General features: G+C 41.5%; 1 protein-coding gene across 2 annotated transcripts in view; it reads right to left on the reverse strand.

Annotated features, from left to right (window-relative positions):
- The window catches only part of IMMT (inner membrane mitochondrial protein), a 300,472-nt gene extending 278,836 nt beyond the window's left edge, over positions 1-21,636 (reverse strand). Inside the window, exon 1 of one of the 2 annotated variants that reach the window (XM_069204323.1) lies at positions 21,435-21,636. In XM_069204323.1, the coding sequence (XP_069060424.1) occupies positions 21,435-21,473 (39 nt within the window). In that variant the 5' untranslated portion in view covers positions 21,474-21,636. The remainder of the gene's footprint in view (positions 1-21,434) is intronic. The other variant, XM_069204314.1, reaches the window with a different exon arrangement.
- Between the last annotated feature and the right edge of the window lie 900 nt (positions 21,637-22,536).

Genomic DNA, 22,536 nt, shown 5'->3' on the forward strand with positions numbered 1-22,536 from the left:
GAGTTACTTGCATACTTTTTTTTTTTTTTGAGGTGGACTCCCTGGAGTTGTGGGGGTTATTTGATCAATTTCTGTTATTACACAAGGGTTTCCTGTCTTACTTAGTCTTGGTTAATGAAGGTATAGCAGGCAAAGTCCTTCCCTCTCTCCCTCCCTTTCCTGCTTTCTCAAGAGATGACTCGAGTGGCTTATACTCTCCCAATCTCTGTCTCAATAGCGCCCATGACTGAGGTTAGGTAGCTTGTTATTAACCTAGGAGGAGGAGCCACCTGAATGAATTCCCTTCCCCCATTATCTCCTTTACGTTTTCCCATTGAGGCGGGCTAGTCCTTTATCCAAGAGAGGTGCGTTAGTCTCAATGCCCCAGACTAGGGAGGAGTAAAGCCGAGTTATGCTCCGGACCTATCCTCTGTCTCAAGGAGAAATTGTCCAGCCACAGCCTTCTACCACACAGAACCCCCTGAAGTTGTAGCACAGTAGGCCTTGCTGTCACCTTGCGCACATATAAGTCAGCAGAGTACAAATGGCGGGCTAAGTTGAAAAAATAAAATAAGATTTAAATACCCAAGTCACAGTTGGCGAAGATTTCAGTCTGCTTTCCTTAAGTCAGCAGCTCTCCATAAAGCCAAGGCCACCAGTAGAAGAAGAAAAAGCGAAAGGGAGGGGCCCAGCCCAGTCTCTTCCTGGTGAGAACGGGCGAGGCAGGAGCGCGATATTCAATTTAAAGGGCTCCTGCCCTCCTCCCCAACGTCACCGGCACCAGCAAAGCGCTTCCCCAGAGCAACTTGAGTACCGTTTACTCAGGGTCCTCCTGAACCGTGGAGCTCAGAGTGGGGGGCCCGGCGAGTTTCCTGTGGCTGGCCCTCCTCCTGCTGCTCGGTTCCGATCACGGCTGCCACACAATATCTTCAGGCAGCCAAACGCCTATGGGTTGCCTAATCCGAAATCTATAGAAAGATATCGGGGGGGGGGGGGGCCCTGCCTCTTCCTGGCAATGACGGGCAAGGGCGGGCCCGCCCTTGGCCCGGGCTTTGCCCGGGCGCGTCCCGCGAGCGGGAGCGCAGTTGGTTAAGCTTAAAGGGCTCCTGGCCCTGGATCAGCCCCTCCTCCTTGGCAGCGGCAGCAGCGTTGTGCGCGTCCCACACATAAGTTTGCAATGCTCCTTTGTTTAATTGCATACATACAGTATCTAATGTTAAAGCTCTAGACCTTTCAAGCAGAAAGTCCCCCTCCTCAGCCACTTTTTCTATTTCCTAGAAGAACAAAATTTAATACCAAAGCAAATTCTTAACCTGAACTAAGGGACTCCCCTAAGTTGTTCATGATTAAATGCATAAAGGCATATGAAGCCGGGACAGAAGAAATCAGTCCTTAGGTGCTAAACAATTGTGAATTGTCATTTCAACAAAAAAAAAGTATTTTAAGGCGGTATCATCTCCACGCACAGCCAGATTGATTAGGTGGGTGATGATTCAGGCTGGAATTGACACTTGCATATTTGGGGAACATTCATTAAGAAGTGACATGACATCCAAGGCATTTTTCACTTGATGCAAAACTCAATGAGCTCATGAAGGCGGCAGACTAAACTTCAAACAATTAAAGCACTAGAAGGTATGGCTTCAATCTTAACTAATAGGCTTTAAACTAGCATAAACCTCACCTCTGGTCCTAACATAGAATACAAAAATTGCTAGCTATCAGTCAAGAATTAGCTCAATGAACTGATACAAAGATTTTATATCTGTCTTGGACTCAGCCCAATGGAGTTTGGTGTAGGTATACATTCTTTTACTGGGAGTACTATATTCTGCAATACTATCATGGTAATGATAACTTGCTTTGTTAGACTGTGTGTGGGACATGGCCCTCTCTGTATGGTCACTTCCAAACTTTCTGCCTTAACCCTTCCTGTTTTGCTGAATATTTTTTGTTGGCTTTATGACTCTATGCATTTTACTATTGCTAACCAGTGCTGAAGTGCTTATGCACTCCTCCTAAAGCTTGGTAAAAATTGGCCAACACTTGATTGGCACTTATAATTTACTTTTATGTCTCGATTATATATTACTACATGACCCAGGGCCTGTAAATTAAATGTTACTACTGGGCCTGCAGCACTCATTGTGCCACCCACTTAAGAAGCCCTTTAAACATCCCAGGCCTTCCACTGCAGCCTGTAGTGCAGTTTTAAATTGCCAATTCAACATGGAAAAATAAACATTTTCCCAGAACTAAACCTTCCTTTTTAAATACTTCTAAGTCAACCCTAAGGTAGGACCTAGAAGCCTATAGGGCAGGGTGAATGTTATTTAGAAACACAAAACATGGGTTTAAATTTTACATGTCCTGGTATTGAAAAACTCCTAAAGTCTTTTTCCACTACTGTAATGCCTATCTCTCAAACTGGCCAGCATTGGGCTATCTTATTACATTTAATAAGTGCCAACTATGGATTGGGAGCAGGTGGAGATATGCTGTTTAAACTCAAATGAATGGCAATTTCAAATAATATAAACTTTATTTGGTCATATTAAAACAGACCACAAACGTAAAATACAAAAAAGCATACATAACAAAAAGGTAAAACAAAGCAAACTCAAAGACAGCCCACACAGATAAAATTAAAGTGCAATCACCTAGTTCAGTACATGGTGCACTGATGTAATGGATAAAATATCTGCAATTAAAGTGCAGAGACACAAGAATTAAGATATATGTGGGTTTCGGTTTTACATGCCCTGGTAGTGAAAAACTTCTAAAGTTGTTTTCACTACTGTATGACCTATCGCTCAAATTGGCTAACACTGAGCTACCTAATTACATTTAATAAGTGCTAACTATGGAGTGGAAGCAGATGGAGATATGCTGTTTAGACTCAATTGATTGGCAGTTTATAATCCTCTCAAATAGTAAAGTTGAATTTTAAGTCACAATTCTGAAAATGTCACTTTTAGAAAGTTGGCATTTTCTTGTCTCAACCATTTGTGCCTTCTGCCAGAGTCCTCTGTCACACGACTGTGAATGGCCCTGCTGTTGGAGATTGTGTATTCCTCCCAGATAGTGACACAAAGGGGATTCGGTGTGGACAGAATGGGCCATACTGTCAGGATGGCTGGGGTTGAGCTGTTCCATGCCCACCTACACTTTGCCTCCTGCACACAGAAAGGAACATGTGCCAGGCTTTTGTCACCCCAGATATTCTGGTGCCTTGAAAAGGGAAGGAAAACATTTTCTAGAACCAGAGGTGGGGATAGGACATGATGTCCTCTCACGGATAAATGTTTGCATCAGGTATACATATTGGTTCCCCCAGAACCACTCTTCAATACACTCCTGACCTATGGAAGGGTTAAAGAAAGGACTGCCCTGCTACCAGAAGCACTGCCCTACTGGTGAAAGGCCTACCCTGTTACCCTGCTGTCTGAAAAGGAATACCGGAACCTGCTTCTTGAACCCAAGACCAACAGAGAGACTCCAAGGGCTAGCTGACTGACATTCTGTGTGAGCTATAGGGACATGAGGGCTTGAACACTGCTGCTGGCCTCTGCTGGAGTGTGTCTTAACTCCTAAGTGATGCCCCGCCTAGCTACTAGAACCTTGGTTTGGTGCTGGAGTGTCCCCCCACCAGAATTAAAAACCTGGGATGTAGAAGATTTTTCAACAAAAACTGCTTACAACCGAGAGGAGACTGGGACCTACCTACCAGCCGATCTGCCTCGGATGCATTGCTGGTTAGACTAACCTTGGGGTACCTTCCGCTATGTTGTTGTCTGCACCAGCAAATCATCTTCAGTAGAACCTCCCGGCAGCAGTATCTGCCCTCATGGAGCCCTCTTCAGCAGTAGCTTATAGCCTTATCCCACTGGGAGAACTCAAACTCCAGAAAATCTATGTCAAAAGGTAGAAATCTTCACCGGGCTCGACGATGACCAGCACCCCACCAACTAAGACAACCTTCTTGGCCTGGTGCTTTTCCCCATCTTAGTCAAGGGTTTCACCAAGACCTCGACCAGCAGCTTCTAGTCATTGACAATGTAGTCTTGGACACAGCTTGTCATCTTACCAGCTGAGACTCTACCTTCTTTGGAACTTTTTCTTGAAGTTTCTTTTACCCCCAGAGGTAAGCTCGGACTGGGCCCAACCCACCCCGGGCTCTGTCACTGTCAGCCTTAACTTTTGACCTTGCCCCAGTCTTGCACAACCAGATACCTGCTGTTGGCAATTTGATCTTTTAGGCAGTAGATTTCACTAAAAACTTCAAAATCACAACTTCCGTTCTACTGATTGGATTTAATTTGTTTTAGTGTCATTTTATTTATTTAAATCTACTCCACTTTCCTAAATTAGTGTAAGATTTTTCTTGTGTTGTATTTTACTTTATTTCTGTTTGTGTGCTACATAAATACTTCACACACTGCCTCCAAGTTATGCCTGAATGCTGTTGTGCCAAACTACCGAGGGTTAAGCACAGGTTAATTTAGTGACTTTATGGTTCGCCCTGACAAGCAGTGTAATATGAGTGGGGCTTCCACCCCACTTATCTAGTAACATAAATTCTTACATAATGATATTGTGAACAATTATAAGGCGAAATAAGCGAAAGGACTAGCAGTAACTCAGATTATGGTTTCTTAGGTACTGAATAAAAAGAGTGACAATGAGGAAGACAAGAATGCTAAGTTGCAGAAAGAAAGTGAATGAACAATAATACTATTATGGTGATTCCTTCTGGTTGTGATGAACTACATTTTTTCTATTATTCCTGGAAAATGAACCATTTTATGGTGATTAGGGCCGCTGTTCATTTTAGTTAATAAAAGCAAAAAGAAACCATAATCCTCGTGCTGTTTTTGTAATAGAACTGAAAACCTTCCTTCATAACTGCTAGGAAAGTTTGTATTCCAAACTAGACCCTTAGGTCAATTTGGAGTCCCACCTGTGCTGGCTTTTTAACGATCTAGAGAGATAAACTTGCGCTCTACTTAATATAGTGACTTTGTTCTTCCTGCAAGGATACAACAGAGGCACTGACCTTTTTACCACTGATTGGGACATATGATCAAAATCTTTTCAATAACTGTAGTTGTGCTTCCCTCCTTTCCCCAACATGTGGTTTGAGGCCCTGGGGTAGTGTCCTGTTGATTGATGTTGGTTTTCCAGGTTCAAGGACTCCTGATATATTGTGATTTGCAAGTGATCCCTACCTACAAATCTCACTTTCAACGTGGTAAAAGCGAATCAGCAGGGATTTCTTTAGTGCAACTTATTTTAAGTTCCCTATATGTAATTAAAGGATTTTTTTTAAAGATATACCTGTGGGGGCATGGCTATGGCACGAAGCTGCGAAGACCTGCAATGGGGCTCCTGTGGGAACCACTATCACCAGACTCCGGCAACTACCATCCACTATCTCTGGAGAACGTATCCTTCATGGAATCAAATAAGGAAGAGCAGAACATAATAAAGTACCTGTTTGGGCTGCACAGAGTTGCCGCAATAAAACCAACAGAAACCAGGCTTAAGAGGTCTCGGCTGGGCTACTAAACCAAGATGGAGCCTACAAGTATGAGACCGACACCAACCAAATACTAACAGACGTAAGAAACTGATTAAACACCTGAAAGAGGAATAAGGGGTGATGAGGTGCAACAGCCCCCAAGAGAGATTCAAGGGTGGATTATGGGAAACTGTGACTTGAAGTACACTTGCCGAATTGGAGAAGTGGGTTCTGGTGTTTCGAGCTTTTATGGGAGTGCCAGCAGAAGGGAGGAGCACTAAGCCGCCATAACCCTGCGTGTCAAGACTCCTTTGGAGCACAGCACAGGTGACTGGATCTTCAACAACCCAGCTGGTTGCAGTATTGTGCACTGGTGGCAGAACATAGGAGTATGCTGTCAGAACTCACCTGAAAACAGCCCTGCGCCTATGAGGCCAGACATTGGAGCAGAAAAAAAAAAAGCAGTCCCAGGAAGCATAGCATCCCTCTACTAAGGGGCAAACTCAAGAAGCTTACAAAGGTGCCTGATTCTGCAAATGTCCCAGAAAACTGTTCCTAATATTGCACCCTTGTGTTAGCAACAAAAGCACACAATAGCATATGGTGCAGATAAACCCTATGTACTGAACTCAGCCCCTCATCAAATTTGTTTAATCATTTAATATTGTTATGCATTTGATTGTTACAATGGTAGGGGGTAAAGTTACAGGAAGGATGAAGGAGCATATTGGTCACCGGTGGAACCAATGTTGAGTAACTGAGGCAGTGGTAAGCACTGAGTATAGGCGCAAACAGTGGACATCACAAAACATTTATCCCACATAACAAGTGAAGGAACACTCTTGATTCTTCTATGATGGGTAAAATGGTTTCACTGAATGCAAGTGGACTAAATTCACCCTGCAATAGATTAAAAATTTGCTGGCCATTGGATAGGAAAGATATATTACAACACTCCAGAAGCCAAACATAAGGAGATGTGATGAGCTGCACAGAAACACAAACAATACCAGAGAGCGCACCAGCCCTCAGCATGAACCCAACATAATGGTGTACCTCTCTTCTTTCATAAATCGCTGGGTGTCATCCTTATGGCCAGTGAAAAAGAAGGGAGATATGAAATGGGGACAGGTTGTATCCAAAACATACGAATCACAATAGTGACTGTGTAGGACTTGAATGGGGCACAAGACCACTTTCTAATAACCTCTAGGAACAATGGTGAGGGCGAAATGACAGTAGCAGAAGACTTTAAATTAACAGGGAAAGATCAGGCTCTAATAAATCCCACTTAAGTGCATTCGCTAAAAATAATATATATGTATATATATTTTTTTAAACATAAAAAGGTGCAAAGGAACTTGGGTCTACATGATCCCTGGAAAAAGCAACAGGGAGAGTTTATATTTTTCTCACCTTTTCACCAAATGTATTCCAAAATTTACTACAAACTGGTAACCAACAATACTAAGCACCTCTTACACACCATCATGTCACTAAAAGGTAACCTTAATCTAATGTCTTTTATTAAAGCAGAACTGACCCTTTAATGAAAGCAAAGTTGCCCAAAGATATAAAGCTAGGACCACATATGCGAAGCAGTTGCTACAAAAACAGGGATATGGATGTATAGGAGACATACAACTATTTGGGTACGACCTTCACCTCAGTAGTGGAGAAAATGGAAGCCGATGGAGTGTCTATGAAAACGTATACCCCCCCCCCAGAGTCTCTCCGAGAGGATGACAAAACACCCTACATATTAGTTGTATTACTTCCACATTTGTCTCCTGCACAGAGAGACGTGCTGGAGGTCCCCAATGCACAAACCTGAAAGAAATGGCACCCATTAAATCTCTTAAGATGCACAAGAACTCAGACATACATTGCTTCATTGGATGCTTTTATAAGGCCTATGCTAACTCTTTAGCAACACATTTGACTTCCATTTTCAATTCAATTGCAAGGGAAGGCAAAGTGACCTCCCTCTTAGGAGTGCTGTCAATCGACAATCCAAAACCAGGTAAAAACCCTAAACTTTGTACCTCAAATTAGTACAATAGCGCTTCTCAATATTGACGCAAATGTGTATACAAAAATGTTTGCAACCCAAATAGAACCTCTTCTGGCCAATTTAATATATCCAACCGCTCAGAATTCATTAAAGGCAGACAGATTTGAAAAAATTCACTGCACAGGCCTCTTGATCGACAATGCCAAAAAGAAATAATATAGCAATATTCATTGCATTCGATGTAGAAAAGACCTCGACCGGGTCGACTAGCGGTTTCGGGCCAATACAGTTACTCTCAGCGAGACTGGGACTCACATTTAGAACCATGGCAATGGCAGGCCAGCACTTGCTTACCACAAGGATGGCCCTAAATGGCAGACTATTCCGCTTTTTCATACTGTGAAGGGATACCTGTCAAAGGGGTACCTATTTTGCCCTTAGCATCAAACCATCTGTGGAACATATCAGAGACGACAACAATATCAAGGGCATTGGCGGTGCTGGCTCAAATATGCTAATTAGAAACTGAGTGATTACGTGTTTAAGGAAAGTTCACAGAGAAACTAATTGTAGAGAAAATAACGTGCAAGTTTGAAATTGTAACCATGGAGATTGTCAGCCATTTATGCGAAGTTATGCTAAAATAGTTACGAGATGTGTGAAGTAATGAAAATGTGAAAGAATAATGTAGTAATATGTCATATTGAATTGTATAACCTATGTTTTATATTGATTTGTAGAGTTAACTTAGCCGTGAATAAGGCCCATCCTTTTTCCAGGCCTCACAAGAAGGGCTGAATCACTAACGCTCTGCAGAGAAGCAAATGCATGACTTGACCCTGAACTACCCGATGTTAAAGTTGCCTAGCTAGAATTTTCTGCAATGTACCGGCGGACAGGAGAGGAAGACAATTTGATACAATTATGGGTAGAGCAGGCTAAACGTACCTTCCCAGGACTTGAACAATGGAAGCACTGACTGAAGAGGAACATGCAACATTTCGATACCTGAAGAGCCGAATGATGAAGACAGCGTATAGTGGACCAATCCGTGTCTTGTGAAAGGACTAATATTAGAATTTATAGATTTGGTGAACAAATATTATAGGTTAAGGTCATATCTGCTGACTGACTGACCAATTGGTAATTAGGGGGATGGACTGGGAGACCCTAATAAAAAGTCATGACAAGGGACTAAAATCCGAGATGCTGGAGAATTTAGGAGATGAGAGGGAGAACTGGTGAAGTCAGAAGACACTGTTCGAGATTCTGTCATTGGGCTTATACTCTTGAGAGCCTGATGCTATGCTGATCTATTGATGACCTGAAGACGAAGACTGACTGATGCTGATCCATCTTGTGGATAGGTAGCTATGAAAATGTGACTGACTCACTTGTGCCTTTTCTTCTAGGTACCCACTGCGCTGTTTTGTAGATTTTCACTTAGAAAGAGGTTTTCCAAATTCATGTTTTTCCTAAATTGTTTTGCATGAAGCCCCACATGCTAATGCTAATCTTGGTTAGGTAGGCTTCCTAGGGGTGACGAAGACAGTGACAATTGACTGACAAACTAATTGCTGAACTCTGCAACTGATGCTGTGTATTCATTTATTGGCTTATGTTAAAGCATTCGAGCATATGATTTCTTAAGTTTTGATTAGATCATGTTAATGATGTCCATTAATGAATTAATTCTGAGCTGACTGAATAAAGTTTGATCTAACTCGATGATTTAGTATTGTAACCAATAGGGAAATAAAATTGTTTAACTCTTTACCGAGTTGGGATTATTCATGAATAGATGCTTTTAGATGTTATCAGTTAAATAGTAATTGTAAGTTATGCTGATTATTGATGTCAGTAGTCACTACATGATTAGGATATTCTATGCGATCCAAAAAGTTCAGCGACCTATATGCCTCCCCATGTAAGTTTAATTACTAAGGACCAGGCGCATAAGCAGCAGCAATGCAGAAAAGTTATTCTTAGCTGCATGTGATTTGTTGCTGTCTGTATCCCGCATTTACAATCCCAATTATTATTGTTTAGAAACTTGCAAGGTTTAGGATAAAACTTGGCGAAATCAATGCTTTTGAACACATTAATGCATTAAATGAGCTGAAATCACAGACCACCTTTCGATGAGTAACTTGATTGATTAAATATCTAGAAGTATTAATTACTCCCAAAACATCAAATCTATACAAAGCCAATGACCCACTCAACACTACATGAGGACCTCCAAAAATAATCATCTCTCTCTATTTCATCATAGATGGCAGAAGTAACACCATGAAAATTAACATATTACCTAGAATCCTATGTCTTTCATGTCTTAGCTATATTGGTACACAATGACATACAAACAACCAGGTCAGCCTCCCAATGCCTACATTAGCACTCCCACAAATACTATATTAGCAATCTGGGAAACCCTGATGCGACTGAAACAGACATTTCCCTAACCACGCATTCCCACTGATAGCAAGCCTGCTTTTACACTCGAGGTATAATCTGGCCCATTTGTTAATTGGAAATTTCTGATATGTTCCATGGAAACAATATTCTGACATTTGAAACATGCGAGTATCGCAATCGGATAAAAATTAAAATTAAATGTTTTCCTTATCCCTCAATATGTCACTAGGTAATTAATCTGGAAATGAAAGCTGCAGCTACCCAAGACTTAAACCGTCAGCAAGGGGACTCGAAAGGGACAATCTCTACGCTATTTTAGAGACCTCTCGTCCAACACTTTGCACCTACAGAAAGGAGTGGGACAAAGTCCTGGGCACAGAGGTGGAGGAGATCCAGTGGCAACATGGCATGACATAGCACACCATATGCACAGCATCCTGGGAATGGAAGTCCATTACAAAACCGTATACAACTGGTTCAACCCCCAGAAAATACATTTTACCTGCATACATACATGCAGTGTTGGAGAGGTGTGACCTAGTGGGAGGCTTAAAACCGATCAGATGGAACTGTCCCTATAGAAAACCATTCTAGGTGAATATCCTAGCAGTAATGCAAATAATATTGGGATATCCTTGAGATTTGCCGTTTTTCCTACTGAGTCTATGCATGCCTCTCTAGGAGCATCAAAGTAGGGCAGACCGCCAAATGCTTTGGAATTATTTGCAGCTGTATGAATTGGACTGTCTTCATTTTGGAAAAAAGAAGGACCCTTCGCCTAGCTTACACTGACATTTACAGTTATAGAATATCATGGCAATGGACAGACAAAACATAAATATAATCATATCAGATCAATACAAAGACTTTGAAACAACACAGAGCCCACTACTAAACTCTAACTACAACTTTTTACATTTTCTCCAGATCCCTAAACTTGCTCACTTACTGAGTGAGGGAAGCCTTTTGAGGAGTTTGTCTGAATTTAAATTGCACCCTTGATCTGTGATGTGTAACGCTAAGACTGATCTTGCCCACATGGATACCCGTGACCACCTACTAGGGGGAGAAATACTGTGATACCTGTACTGGCTGATCTAGTTGTTGGGATTAAAAAAGTGGGGGAGTGGAAGGGAGAAGAGGGAAACGGATTTACAAGTGTCAAACTATAATCAGAATCCATTTTTCATAAAGGAAGTCACAATTCTTCACCAACATAGTTCTAACAACACTATGAAAATTCAATAAAGACATGTTAAAAAAATAAATAAAAAAAAGATATAGCTCCAATTGGAAACTAGGTTGTTTGTAATAATGCATGACTTATGTCATAGGGCATATGTTAACTAGTACTACAGTCTTATGAAGTGAGCCATGACTGCTTGCCTCCTTCCCTCAGAGCCAAGCATACACAGAAACTGACTTGGGTCCTCAATTGGAGTGTGATCCTAACAACCTCGAAGACCAGGAGTAACTTTACACTTCCAATTAAGGATTCTACCTGGTAAGTACGGACTTCATAATACACCGAAAAAGCCTCACGCAGGGTGTACACCACTTGCTGTGGGTGGGACTGGTAGGAGACAACGTTTTGAATAAATATTTTTTCTTGAGTGCAAGGATGAATCATGAGAGGTGCTTTGTGATGATTAAACATGTTATTTAACAATTCACAAATCTTCCACAATCATCATCTCTGGTGTAAAACCCAAATCTGGTCTATTTACAGTAAGAACTCTTTCTTAGTTAGCTGTTTGTATCACTGTGAATGTTGACACTAAGTATCCAGTCTGTAGAAGACGAGGAGTATTAAAGAATATGCTGATAACGGGGGGGATTTTATTGGAAAATAAGTACAGTTTAGGGAAAGAAACAGAGGCACTAGCATGTCCCAACCTTCTCTCCAACAGCTCCAACCTTCAATGCCAATTACTCAAATTCATGTTAACACTCTCAAGATCCAGTGCATCATAACAAACATTATATATTGACATTCCATAAGCAGCTGGGATACAACCCTACCCCCAACTATATAGGAAAAACAAAGAGACAACCATAGCAAGAATTACAATTCACCATACCCCTCAAACTTTACAGGCACTTCTCTTTTAACTGCATACTTCACCTCAGCCCATCAGCATTGAAATGCATCCCTTGAGAGGGAATGGAGTGTCCATTAGGATCCACTTGTACACAGGACTCAGGCTGTACACATTCCTCCATACTCCAAGGAGGATCTTTTGATATTTCAATATCCAAAATCGAAGAAAACCTTAGTTGAAGCATCCTCATTACCACTAAATGCCACATACTACTTATGGTCTCCATAGACACTTCGCTGAGATTCTACACTGATGCTCCATCCTCTTGCAGCATCATTAAGGAGCTCAACACATTACCAGAGAAAGACCCCCTTTTCTCCACTTTAACTGTAATTTCATCCACTGCTTACATCGCATCAGTCTACTCAATCCAGTATCTCCTGGTAGATTGTCTTGTATTGTAATAGTATTTATATAGCGCTTACTACCCCTGATGAGGCGTCTAAGTGCTTTCCGGCGAGTAGCATGCTACTCCGGAACCCAACAAGAATTAGTGATGGATTAGTTTAGGGAAATAGGAGTACAGTTTTAGTATTATTAGGAGTTCATTTGAGCCGCGGATATGAGAGTTTGTTAGTTAAATTGACTGGAGAAATGGAGGGGTGGAGGATGAAAGAATCCAGAAGTGTTAATTGGGAGTATATGGTAATAGGATTTAGGCTTGGGATGAGTAAAGGAGATGGAGGAGGGAAGAAAGAGTCTGTGGAACGGGTTAGGGAGATCATAGTAGCAGGGTGGGATAAATGAGGGAGAATTTAGTAGGGTTGTTTGGGAGACCATGGTAGTAAAGTGAGGTTTGGTGAGTTAGATGAGGAAGCGGAGGGAAGAGCTTAGGCAGAGTTATTTAGGAGATGAAAGTAGTAGAATGGATTTGGGATGAGTCAGAGTGGGAATGGAGGATAGATTGAAAGAGACATGACATATGGTGATGGGTATTTGAGTGTGATATAAGATGAGAGCATGGATTCATAAGTATCTAGGATAACAACTTATCTAGGAGTTATGCAATGACCTATGAACATGTTAGGTCTACCTTGTGGCGCGCAGATTTCACGGGTGCAAACGTGAGGAAAGGACCATTCCTCCACAATCTCCAACACCAACAATTTCCAAACAATTGATTTGTTGCACTCCAAGAGAGTTTTATTGCTTCTATCCAAAAAGTGTAAAAAGACACCACCAACGCGTTTCAAACTCTCGGTCTTGATCACAGTTTACCTACTTTTTTTGGACAGAAGCAATAAAACTCTCCTGGAGTGCAACTAATCAATTGTTGGTGTTGGAGGGAGATTATATATATATACACACATACACATACACACTCCCACATGTGCACACATACATGTACATATACATATTTAAACCATGAGTAAATATACTTAAACAGGTTTAAAGAGTGTGTGTGGAGTTTATTGTTATGACATAGTAGCGATACATATTTTCTAAAGAACTATAAATAACTAGAATATACACATAAGAAAAAAATATTTATCAACATAGGCATATGCAGTCCATAGTTGTTTGAATATGGTGGTTATGAAGGAGAGACAACTCGAGTAGTTTTCTGAAGACAAGAAAGTTATCTTTGGCTCTTGTAGTTGGGGGTAATGAATTCCATAGTCTGGCTGCTTGAACGGAGAAGGATGTACCACCTATAGTCTTTTTCTTGTATGGTGGTGTTCAAAGGCGGGGTGCCAATCTTGAGCGGAGGTTTCTTTGTTTAATGTATTTGGTTATTTTGTTTCTGATAAAAAGCGGTCCTGTTCCATGTATAGCTTTGTGGGTGATACAAAGCAGCTTGAAAGTGCATCTTCTGGCAACGGGTAACCAGTGTAGTGCTCTCAAGGCAGGGGAGATGTGGGCTTGTGGCTTTACATGTAATAGTAGCCTGGCTGCGGAGTTCTGAATACGTTGTAGTTTTTTCATATTAGATAGAGATGATCCATGGTAGAGGCCATTGGCATAATCCAGTTTGGATAGTACAAGCGAGATAGTAGCTTGCATCTTGTGTGGGAATCCGAGGTGGGGGTGGAGATGCGTCAGAGTCTTCAAGGTGATGAAGCTTGTTCGTGCTGATTTGTCCACTTGGGCATTCATAGTTAACTTGGAATCCATTGTGAGTCCAAGGTTTTTAACTTCCTTGGATAATTGAGGAGGTGGTCCGAGATCTTCAGGCCAGGCGCACAGTGGGTCATAAGTTTTCCAGTCACCACATATGAGTATTTCTGTTTTGGAGGCATTTAGTTTGAGATGGCTCCAGGTCATCCACTGATCAACGGCTCCAAGGCAACTGAAGATTTCTGAGTTTTCAATGTTTTTGGGGCATTCTAATTTAAGTAGTATTTGTGTCATCTGCATACTGTAGTTGTAGCATGTGAGATGAAAATCATTGATCAGTTCTGGTAATGGTATGTAGATTTTGAAAAGCAAAGGTGAGATGATTGATCCTTGGGGGGCCCCTGCTTTTGTGAGATAGGGTTTGGATGAGAAGGGGGGGAGAATAGATTATATTAGATCTTTTTTGAAGATAGGATGTAATCCAGTCGAGAGCAGTCCCTTCTATGCTGGCTTCATGGAGTCTTTGAATTAGGGTGTCATGGTCAACCGTATCAAAAGGCAGCCGAGAGGTCCAAGAGAAGTAGTGCAGCAACTCCATTGAGGTTGACTGTGTTTTTAAGATCATCCCAGATTGCTATGAGTGCCGACTCAGTGCCTCTTCCTGGGCGGAATCCAGTTTGGAAGTCTGAAAGTATAGCATTGTCTTCAATGAATTGTGACATCTGGGCGAATGCTGTTCTTTCTATCAGTTTGCCCAGGAAAGGTCCATTTGTGATTGGTCTGTAGTTCTTGGGGTCCTGCAGATCTAGGTGTGTTTTCTTTAACTACGGTCATATGTATGCCTTTTTCAGGTCGACGGGAAACGTTCCTGTAGTTAAAGAGTTGTTGAGGATTCTTCTTACAGGTGTGGCAGCAGAAGTAGATAAAAGAATGTTCTTGAAGATTTGTGGTGGGCAAGGGCCAGAAGGGCAACCGGAAGGCCTGCTTGCTTTGACCAAATCCATAAGTTCACCTTGGGATATTTGTTTGAAGGACTCTAGAGGCTGGGTTGGATTATTCTTAGAGGGTATTTTAGGAAAGGGGTTGGTGCTGATGGTTTTCTTCTGTTTTAAATAGGAGTCCAATGTGTCTGCCTTGGTTGTGTAATGAGTTGCCAGTTTGTTTGTGAAATCTTGAGTAGTGGGATGAATTCCTTCCATGCATGTAGGTTTTCGAAATTCATTGAGAATTTTATAGAATTCCTTGGTTGTAGATTTAGCATTTTGAATTCTGTCTGAGTACCTTTTTTTTTTTTTTAGCTTTTTTGATTGATGATTTGTATATTCTGTTAAGTTTGTGTAGTTGCAGTTTGTCTTGATTGTTGTTTGTTTTGAGCCAGGTCTGCTGCAACTTTCTGATTTGTTGCTTGATCTTTTTAGGTTCTGTGTTTCTCCAAGGTGTTGGTTTTCTTTTGTTGTGTTTAGTTTTTCTGAGTGGTATTAGGATATCAAAAGCTTCCTGTAGCCACTCAAAGTTTTGTAACAGAATTAATTGTATTTATATCTGTGTTGGCTGTTAGTTGCGTTTCGATGTCATCAAAATTGAGTTTGCTCCAAGGTCGATAGGTGCATGTATGTAAGTAGTTGTGGGGTGTGTTGATTTGTGGAGTTTTGTGTCGGAAAGTTATCAAGTGGTGGTCTGACCATGCGAGTAGTGTGATGCTATGAACGGTAACTAGTTCAGGCTTAGCAAAAATGACATCTAGGATGTGTCCAGTGATGTGTGTGGGATTGTGTACAATCTAATGTATTTTCAATGCGACTAGGCCAGTGGTGATAGCTTTTGGATGGGGCATACTGGGTTTGTCAAACCAAATGTTTAGGTCCCCAAGAATGCATCGGTTGGAGTATAGTGTAATAAGGTTTGAGACTGTATCTAGAAAAGCATCTGGGAATGTTGAGTTGTTAGGTGGAGGTCTGTAAAGGAGGAGAAAGTTACAGGAGGAAGTTGGAGTAGGGTGGCATCTGGTGAGGAGGGCTTCACCACCTTGTATGGAAATGTCTGTTTTACCGAGATGTATTGCCTGTTTGAATATAAATCGCTAGTCCACCTCCTCTCTTGCCTATACGGTTTTGTGTGATGGTTTGATAGCCCACAGGAAGGGCTTCACTGGGGCCATGTCATCTTCCACCCATGATTCTGTTATGAATAGTAAGTCAGGTTGTATGTCAGATTGTGCATCTAGACTTTCCCCAGTATAGCTGAAATTCCCAATTCATTTTTCAGCCATAAAGGAGCTAACCTTGAGTCATGCCTACAGCATCTCAACAGCTCAAATGGAGGAAAACCTGTGACAGAATTTGGGGTGATTTTATAGGTAAGTAATGTGGCCTTTAAACCTTTGACCCACTCAATGCCTCCACTTATAACCAAATGAACAGATTCTTTGATAACACAGTTAAACCATTCTGTCAATTTACTGCAGGGTGGTTCATAGCTATCCTCTTATGTTTAAGAGTATATCTCTTCAAGTACATGCTGAATTTTGTACGTTAGCTGTGGGCCATTATCAGATGGAAGGTACTCAAGAAGACAACACCCGCAGAACACATCTTCTAGAAAGCTGACATCACCACTACTCACAATCTATAGCAGCTTCACCTTGGGTCACTTAGAACAATAATCCACAAGTACCACAGCATAGGTTTTCTTTCTGGTAGGAGCACAGAACATCTCTAAGATGTCTATGCCCAGCTTCCACCAAGGCCCCTCCGGGAGAGCAATTGGGCATGGAAGCACAGCACACAATTTGGCCAATGTATTATTACTGTTGAAAGGTTCCCAATGTCTCATTACTTTGTCTGTTTTCCTATCTATGCCACGCCACCAAAGTTGAACGCTGCTCCCTCTCGTGGTTGTAGCCACCACCATGAGCCCCTCATGAAACTAGGAAATTGCGGCATCCCTCCAAACACTTGGTACAACTGCCTTATCTCTCCAGAGCACACCACAAGACCAGACACCTCTCCTTGAATTCTGACAAAAGGCTTGATTTTGCCAACCAAATTCCTCTCATCCATCTACTGAACTTCTAGATACCCCTCAAACTCTCTTAAGAAAGGATAATTTACTGAAACCCTCATACAATCACCCCCTGTATATCTTTTGCATGCCCTACCATAAATGATTCCCAAGACCAACTCAAATACACGGACATTACCTCACTCACCTGCTTATCATTCTCTGCAACCCTCTCAGGCAAAGGTAGTTGGGACATACAACCTACTTGATGATTACTCTTCCAGGCTACATGTTCAAATACAAACTGGAAGTTCTGAAGCATGGCCATCATTATCCTCCCTCCACCAGCAAAAAGCATTTTCAATAGCAAATTATGGTTAGTCCTTACAATAAACGTAATGCCCTTAAGAAACATGCTGAAACGTTTTCTGCCCAAGTGCAGGCTGGCAGCTACCTTTCAATCATAGTAATTCCTTTCAACCTCTGGTAGAACTTAGATCAGTGTGCTCCTACCAACTTTTTCTGGCTATCACTTTGTTGCAAAGTAGCACCCAAACCACATCCACTCATATCAAGGGACAAATACACCTTCCACCAAAAACAAACTATTTCAAGCAAGGGGCATACACAATGTCATGCTTAATTGAATCAAAAGCACTCTAAAATGTTTCCATCATGATTTACACTTTTCTTAAGCAGTACACTGAGTAGATCCAATTTTACAGTAATTCTCAACAAACGTTGCATAAAATTCTGTGAGGAAAACAAATAACATGAGCTGCTCAATGGTTTGGCAGTTTCCAGAATGGTACTAAAGTGGATGTTTGTGGGCTCAATACCAACCTTTGAAATTGTGTGACCTAAGCATTTCACATAACCAGCCTTTGTTTAAATGCCAGTCCCTTATCGGGAAAAGCCTGGAGAGCCCTCTTCATCCTGAAATCCTACTGTAAGGCTATCACCTTGAAAAGCAATTGGCCCTTTGACACCTCTCAAAAGTCTCCCGCATTATGCTTTGGACTGCAGAGGTGCTTCAGAACAAAGGGCAAGTATTTAAATTGGAATAGCCCCTCTGATTTCGCAAAAACAGTTAGGGGACTGGATTTTTCCCATCAAATTTAATGATGAGAATACTGCTACCACTGTCACAGTTGAAATAATGTTGTACATGTTGGGTAAATGGTGAAAATCTACCCATATATCATTACGGAGACTGAAGGTTGGCAAAGAGGCAGATTTCCTTAGCTTTTACACGCAAGCACTGAGGGCCACTAATGTCAAAAATTCTCTAGGTTCAATTGCATTTTCTTACATAGATCTTTCAGGATCTCTCAGTTCACCCCTATAAAACAACTGAACATTCCTCGTCTTTTGTCTCATAGGACTAGCCCCATCCATGAACTTAATAGGGTGCACAAAACCTTTGTATTTCCATAACTTGTCAGTTAAAACTTCCCCAAAATCTCTTTGTAGTCCATTTTACCACGTAATTCCTCTTGAACCCGTTACTGCTATGTGCTGGGTGAATTGTTCTGGAATTCAGCAAACAAGCACAAGCTTGTACGAGTAATATGTCTCCATTCTTTCTTGTCTGCAACATACAGGGCAGTATGTGAAAACAGACAACTGCAGCAAATTAGGCTCAAAGGACGTTTTTGAATTTGCATTCCTGTGGGAGCTGATTTTCATATTATTGTCAATTAAAGCCGACCAATAACATGAAAATCAGCTCCCACAAGACAAGGTCACATCAGGCTGCAGTATTAACAATGATGAAAATTTATTTTATTAGTTAATTAAAACCATTAAAAAAAGTTCCTTCCACATAAAATTTAACAAAACAATACTAGTGCAGTAAGACATTTATAGTACAGTAAAAGTCGTGAGATAGAAATGATATGATACATTCTACAGATTTGGTTTACCCCTGCTTGGATCCGATTGTTAGTACAAGACTTTGTTGCAGTGCTGGCTGAGTACCCTATAATACGGTATTGGTGCAGTAAAACATTGGTAGTACAGTAAAAGTCGTAAGAAAAAAATGGCATCATACATTCAACAGACTTAGTTTACCCCTACTTAGATCCGATTGTTTGGTACCCGACTTCGTTACAGCACTGGCTGAGCACCCAGAAATGCTGCCTAAGAACCTTCTATTCTTGAGGTGTTCATACTGAGTTAAAGGATTTTGTTGCCATTTTCACCCTCCCTATGACAGGGTTGTTTCAGGAGAGAGAAATTTTGAGTGAAAACATTTCCAAAAATTGAACCCAGCCTAATATTCATTATGGTATTTCGTGGGTTAAAAGCTTTGATTAATGCTTGTCTACAGGATCTGATCCTTAAACCATTTAATTCTTTTTTCAGTAAAAGTCTTCTTTCAGCAGCCAAAGCTGGGCAAATGTAGACTATGTGCACCAAGTTTTTGTCTGCCAGGTGACTTAGATGGCACTCCTGAGAGCCTACTTGCTGCTCTTTCTTCCATTTTGGCATGACGTCTAGCACTGGAACTTCACCCAGCCCGAGTCTTAGAAAGCGTTGCTTGGTTTTCCGTGAGTAGGGGTCAGCCATAAGGCTGCCGTATTAAAAAATGGATTAATTGTGTGCACAAGTCCCTGCATGTTCAAATTCTCAATAGCACAGTCATGTTTTATGTGCACAAACCCTGCACTTTCATGTTTTCATTCAGTTTCAGAAAATCATTTTAATTCATCTACAAACCATGGCGTCTGCTTCCATGTAAGAAATGTTTCAATGACTTCCGTGAAAGGATGTTCTGATTTTGCAACATTGCATGGCCACTCGGTTCAGCCTCCATTAACATATTCATGTTACTTATATGTAAAAGCAGTTCATTGTTTCTTCTCTCATGTTTTGCAAAAATAAATGATGTGCACCTTTATCCAATGGTGATTGGTGCTGTGTAAGTTAACATTTCAGTGCAGTACATTTACGTAATACTGTGCTATTACAATTGTGTGCTTTCTGTTTGGCGAACAGTCCGGATTGCTATGGGAATTGTGTGCTTTTTTTTTTTTTTAGAACACTCGATTGTATTTATTTTACTTTCAGCTTCAGAGCAGCGAAGGCTGACGCTCAGATGTCGCAGAACCTTGCCTGGACTTTGATTGAGACAGCTTTTATGTCAGTCTGCTAGACACTTAGCGAAGTGTTGATTATACTTTTGCCTACAACTGGATTGTGCTATTTCCCCAAGTTTGATTAACGAACCTTTTGCCTTCTGTAATGCTAACGTTGGCTACTGAATAAATCTTTACATGAAATTAGTGTCTCAAACCTTTTCCATATGTTATTGACTACATATGTGACTCCTGGATTCCTCCTATTCCCGCGACTTGAACTCAAAAAAATAAGACGAGTTTGGGTGTAAACATACCTTCAGAAGTTAAACAATAAGAATAAAAAAAAAAAAAAAACATTTACATTGTGGAGTTCATAATTCTACAGTAGGAAACTGAGTCTAAAAAAGTTAGGATAGGGCAGTATTGTACAGCACAGCATCGTCACATCGAAGGCCTATAGCACTAATATTCTGAAATCCCGAGCATAGAAAAGCAAAACTGCTCCTAATTTGAGGACTAGGAAAGAAACTGTTTCAAGTATCCAGCTAAATACCAGATGGTTAATTCTGATGTAATGCGAAGCGGGAGTCCTTCACAAGTGGGCTACTGGTATCAGGAATATCAACAAGTTGGCTCAAGTACAAGTTGAAACGGTACATCAAACATCCCGTGCTCCTGTCACCCTATTCCTTCCTCCTGTTCAGTTAACTTCTAGATAGTGAGGGACGCGGCCACTGGGCGAACTGAATTAACAAGGTCACGTCCTTCCAGTCAAGGGTGTTAAAAAGTGCTAGCTGTTTCCCTACAATGTATCCCTCAAGGCGTCTGACTTCGTGCAAGACCCTCTTCCCAGGCGCTCACTGAAGTTAGTTAACTTGGCAGAAAGATGAGGAGATAAGTGATGCCAAATTTAAACTGCCGCACGCGCCCCCTTTCTAAAGTGTGTACAACCGCAAACTATGAGATACAGGTCAACCCGCCCCCTCTTACTGCACCGCCACGTTCATTGGCGAAGCTGGGGGGTCATTCAGGGCATGATCCAATCGGCATGGGGAGACGTTCTTTCGGACAGGGGCTCGCGCTGACAGGAGGCGGACACAGGAGGTGAACTTCAAGAAGGCTGAGGCTTTTATCGCCAACGTCCGACTTGTATATAAAATTAGTGCGTTTCTGTCATTCCAGCAAACATGGTCAAAAAGAAAAACTAGCATGCTCCTTCTCACTCAACAAGCCCATTCATCTATCACATGGCTTCTTACCTGGGCCGCTGATCCTGCTTTGCGGCACACACGCAGCATCTCTATAGGGATGTAAAGAGTTATTGGACGGCAGTTAATAAAGCATCACCGGAGCAGAACCTTGTGGTGTTGGTGAGTGCGGCGAGGAAGGGCAGCGCCTTTCTGTGCTGTGCGTGTGGGTCACACCAGCTGCAGTCTCATAGGGCGCTCTGGTGGCAGAGTCAGTGCTCTCACCATAGAAAGAGGACTAAAATGCCAAGGCCCCTCCTCGGCGCACGGATGCATCGCGCTTTTTTACAAAGTAAACAGTTCAGAGTGAGAGAGTCTAGTTTACACAACATGAGTTTTACTCGCACTATAAAAACAAATTCGTTTATTTATTCTGAAAGCACGAACTTTTTTATTAACGAATTTTAAATATTTTTAAAAGTTACTGGTGGATTTTTACACAAATATGAAATAACAGAGACTTTCCTCTATTTGGAGAGTTCTAATAATAAACGCAACTTTTCTTGCCGTTATCGTTGATGTGCTTGGGGCAAACTATTTACAAGATGGCCGCCGTCCTAGCTGTCTCTAAGGCATGGACGCCACACTGCTAAACCTTTTAATAGTATTGCTCTTTCCATGACTCAAATCTGGGGGGGGGGGGGTAATCCGTATAGGGCGCGCGCAGATGAATTTTGGACGTGACGTACAACATGGGCACTGTAGTTCTTCCTCTAATTGCGACTGGCGAGGCAATACTTTAACCCCTTCGCCGCCACGCCTTTGCACCCTCAGATGCCAAGCCTTTTTTTGGGCTATTTGATGTAGTTCAAGCTTAGGCCCTCATAGCCTTTTGTCCACATAAGCCATCCACTCCAAATTTGCGTCCTTTTTTTCCCAACATCCTAAGAATTCTAAAGGTACCTAGAGCTTGTGGGTTTCCCTGGAGGAGACCAAGAAATTAGCAAAAATACAGCTAAAATTTCGTATTTTTCAGAAAAATTTGAAAAAAGGGCTTCAGAAAAAAGGATGTGTTGTTTTCCCTGAAAATGGCGTCAACACAGAGTTTGTGGTGCTAAAATCACCATCTCCCCAGCTTTCAGGAACAGGCAGACTTGAATCTGAAAACCACATT

The sequence above is a fragment of the Pleurodeles waltl genome, chromosome 1_2 (assembly GCF_031143425.1).
Source record: "Pleurodeles waltl isolate 20211129_DDA chromosome 1_2, aPleWal1.hap1.20221129, whole genome shotgun sequence".
Lineage (NCBI taxonomy): Eukaryota > Metazoa > Chordata > Amphibia > Caudata > Salamandridae > Pleurodeles > Pleurodeles waltl.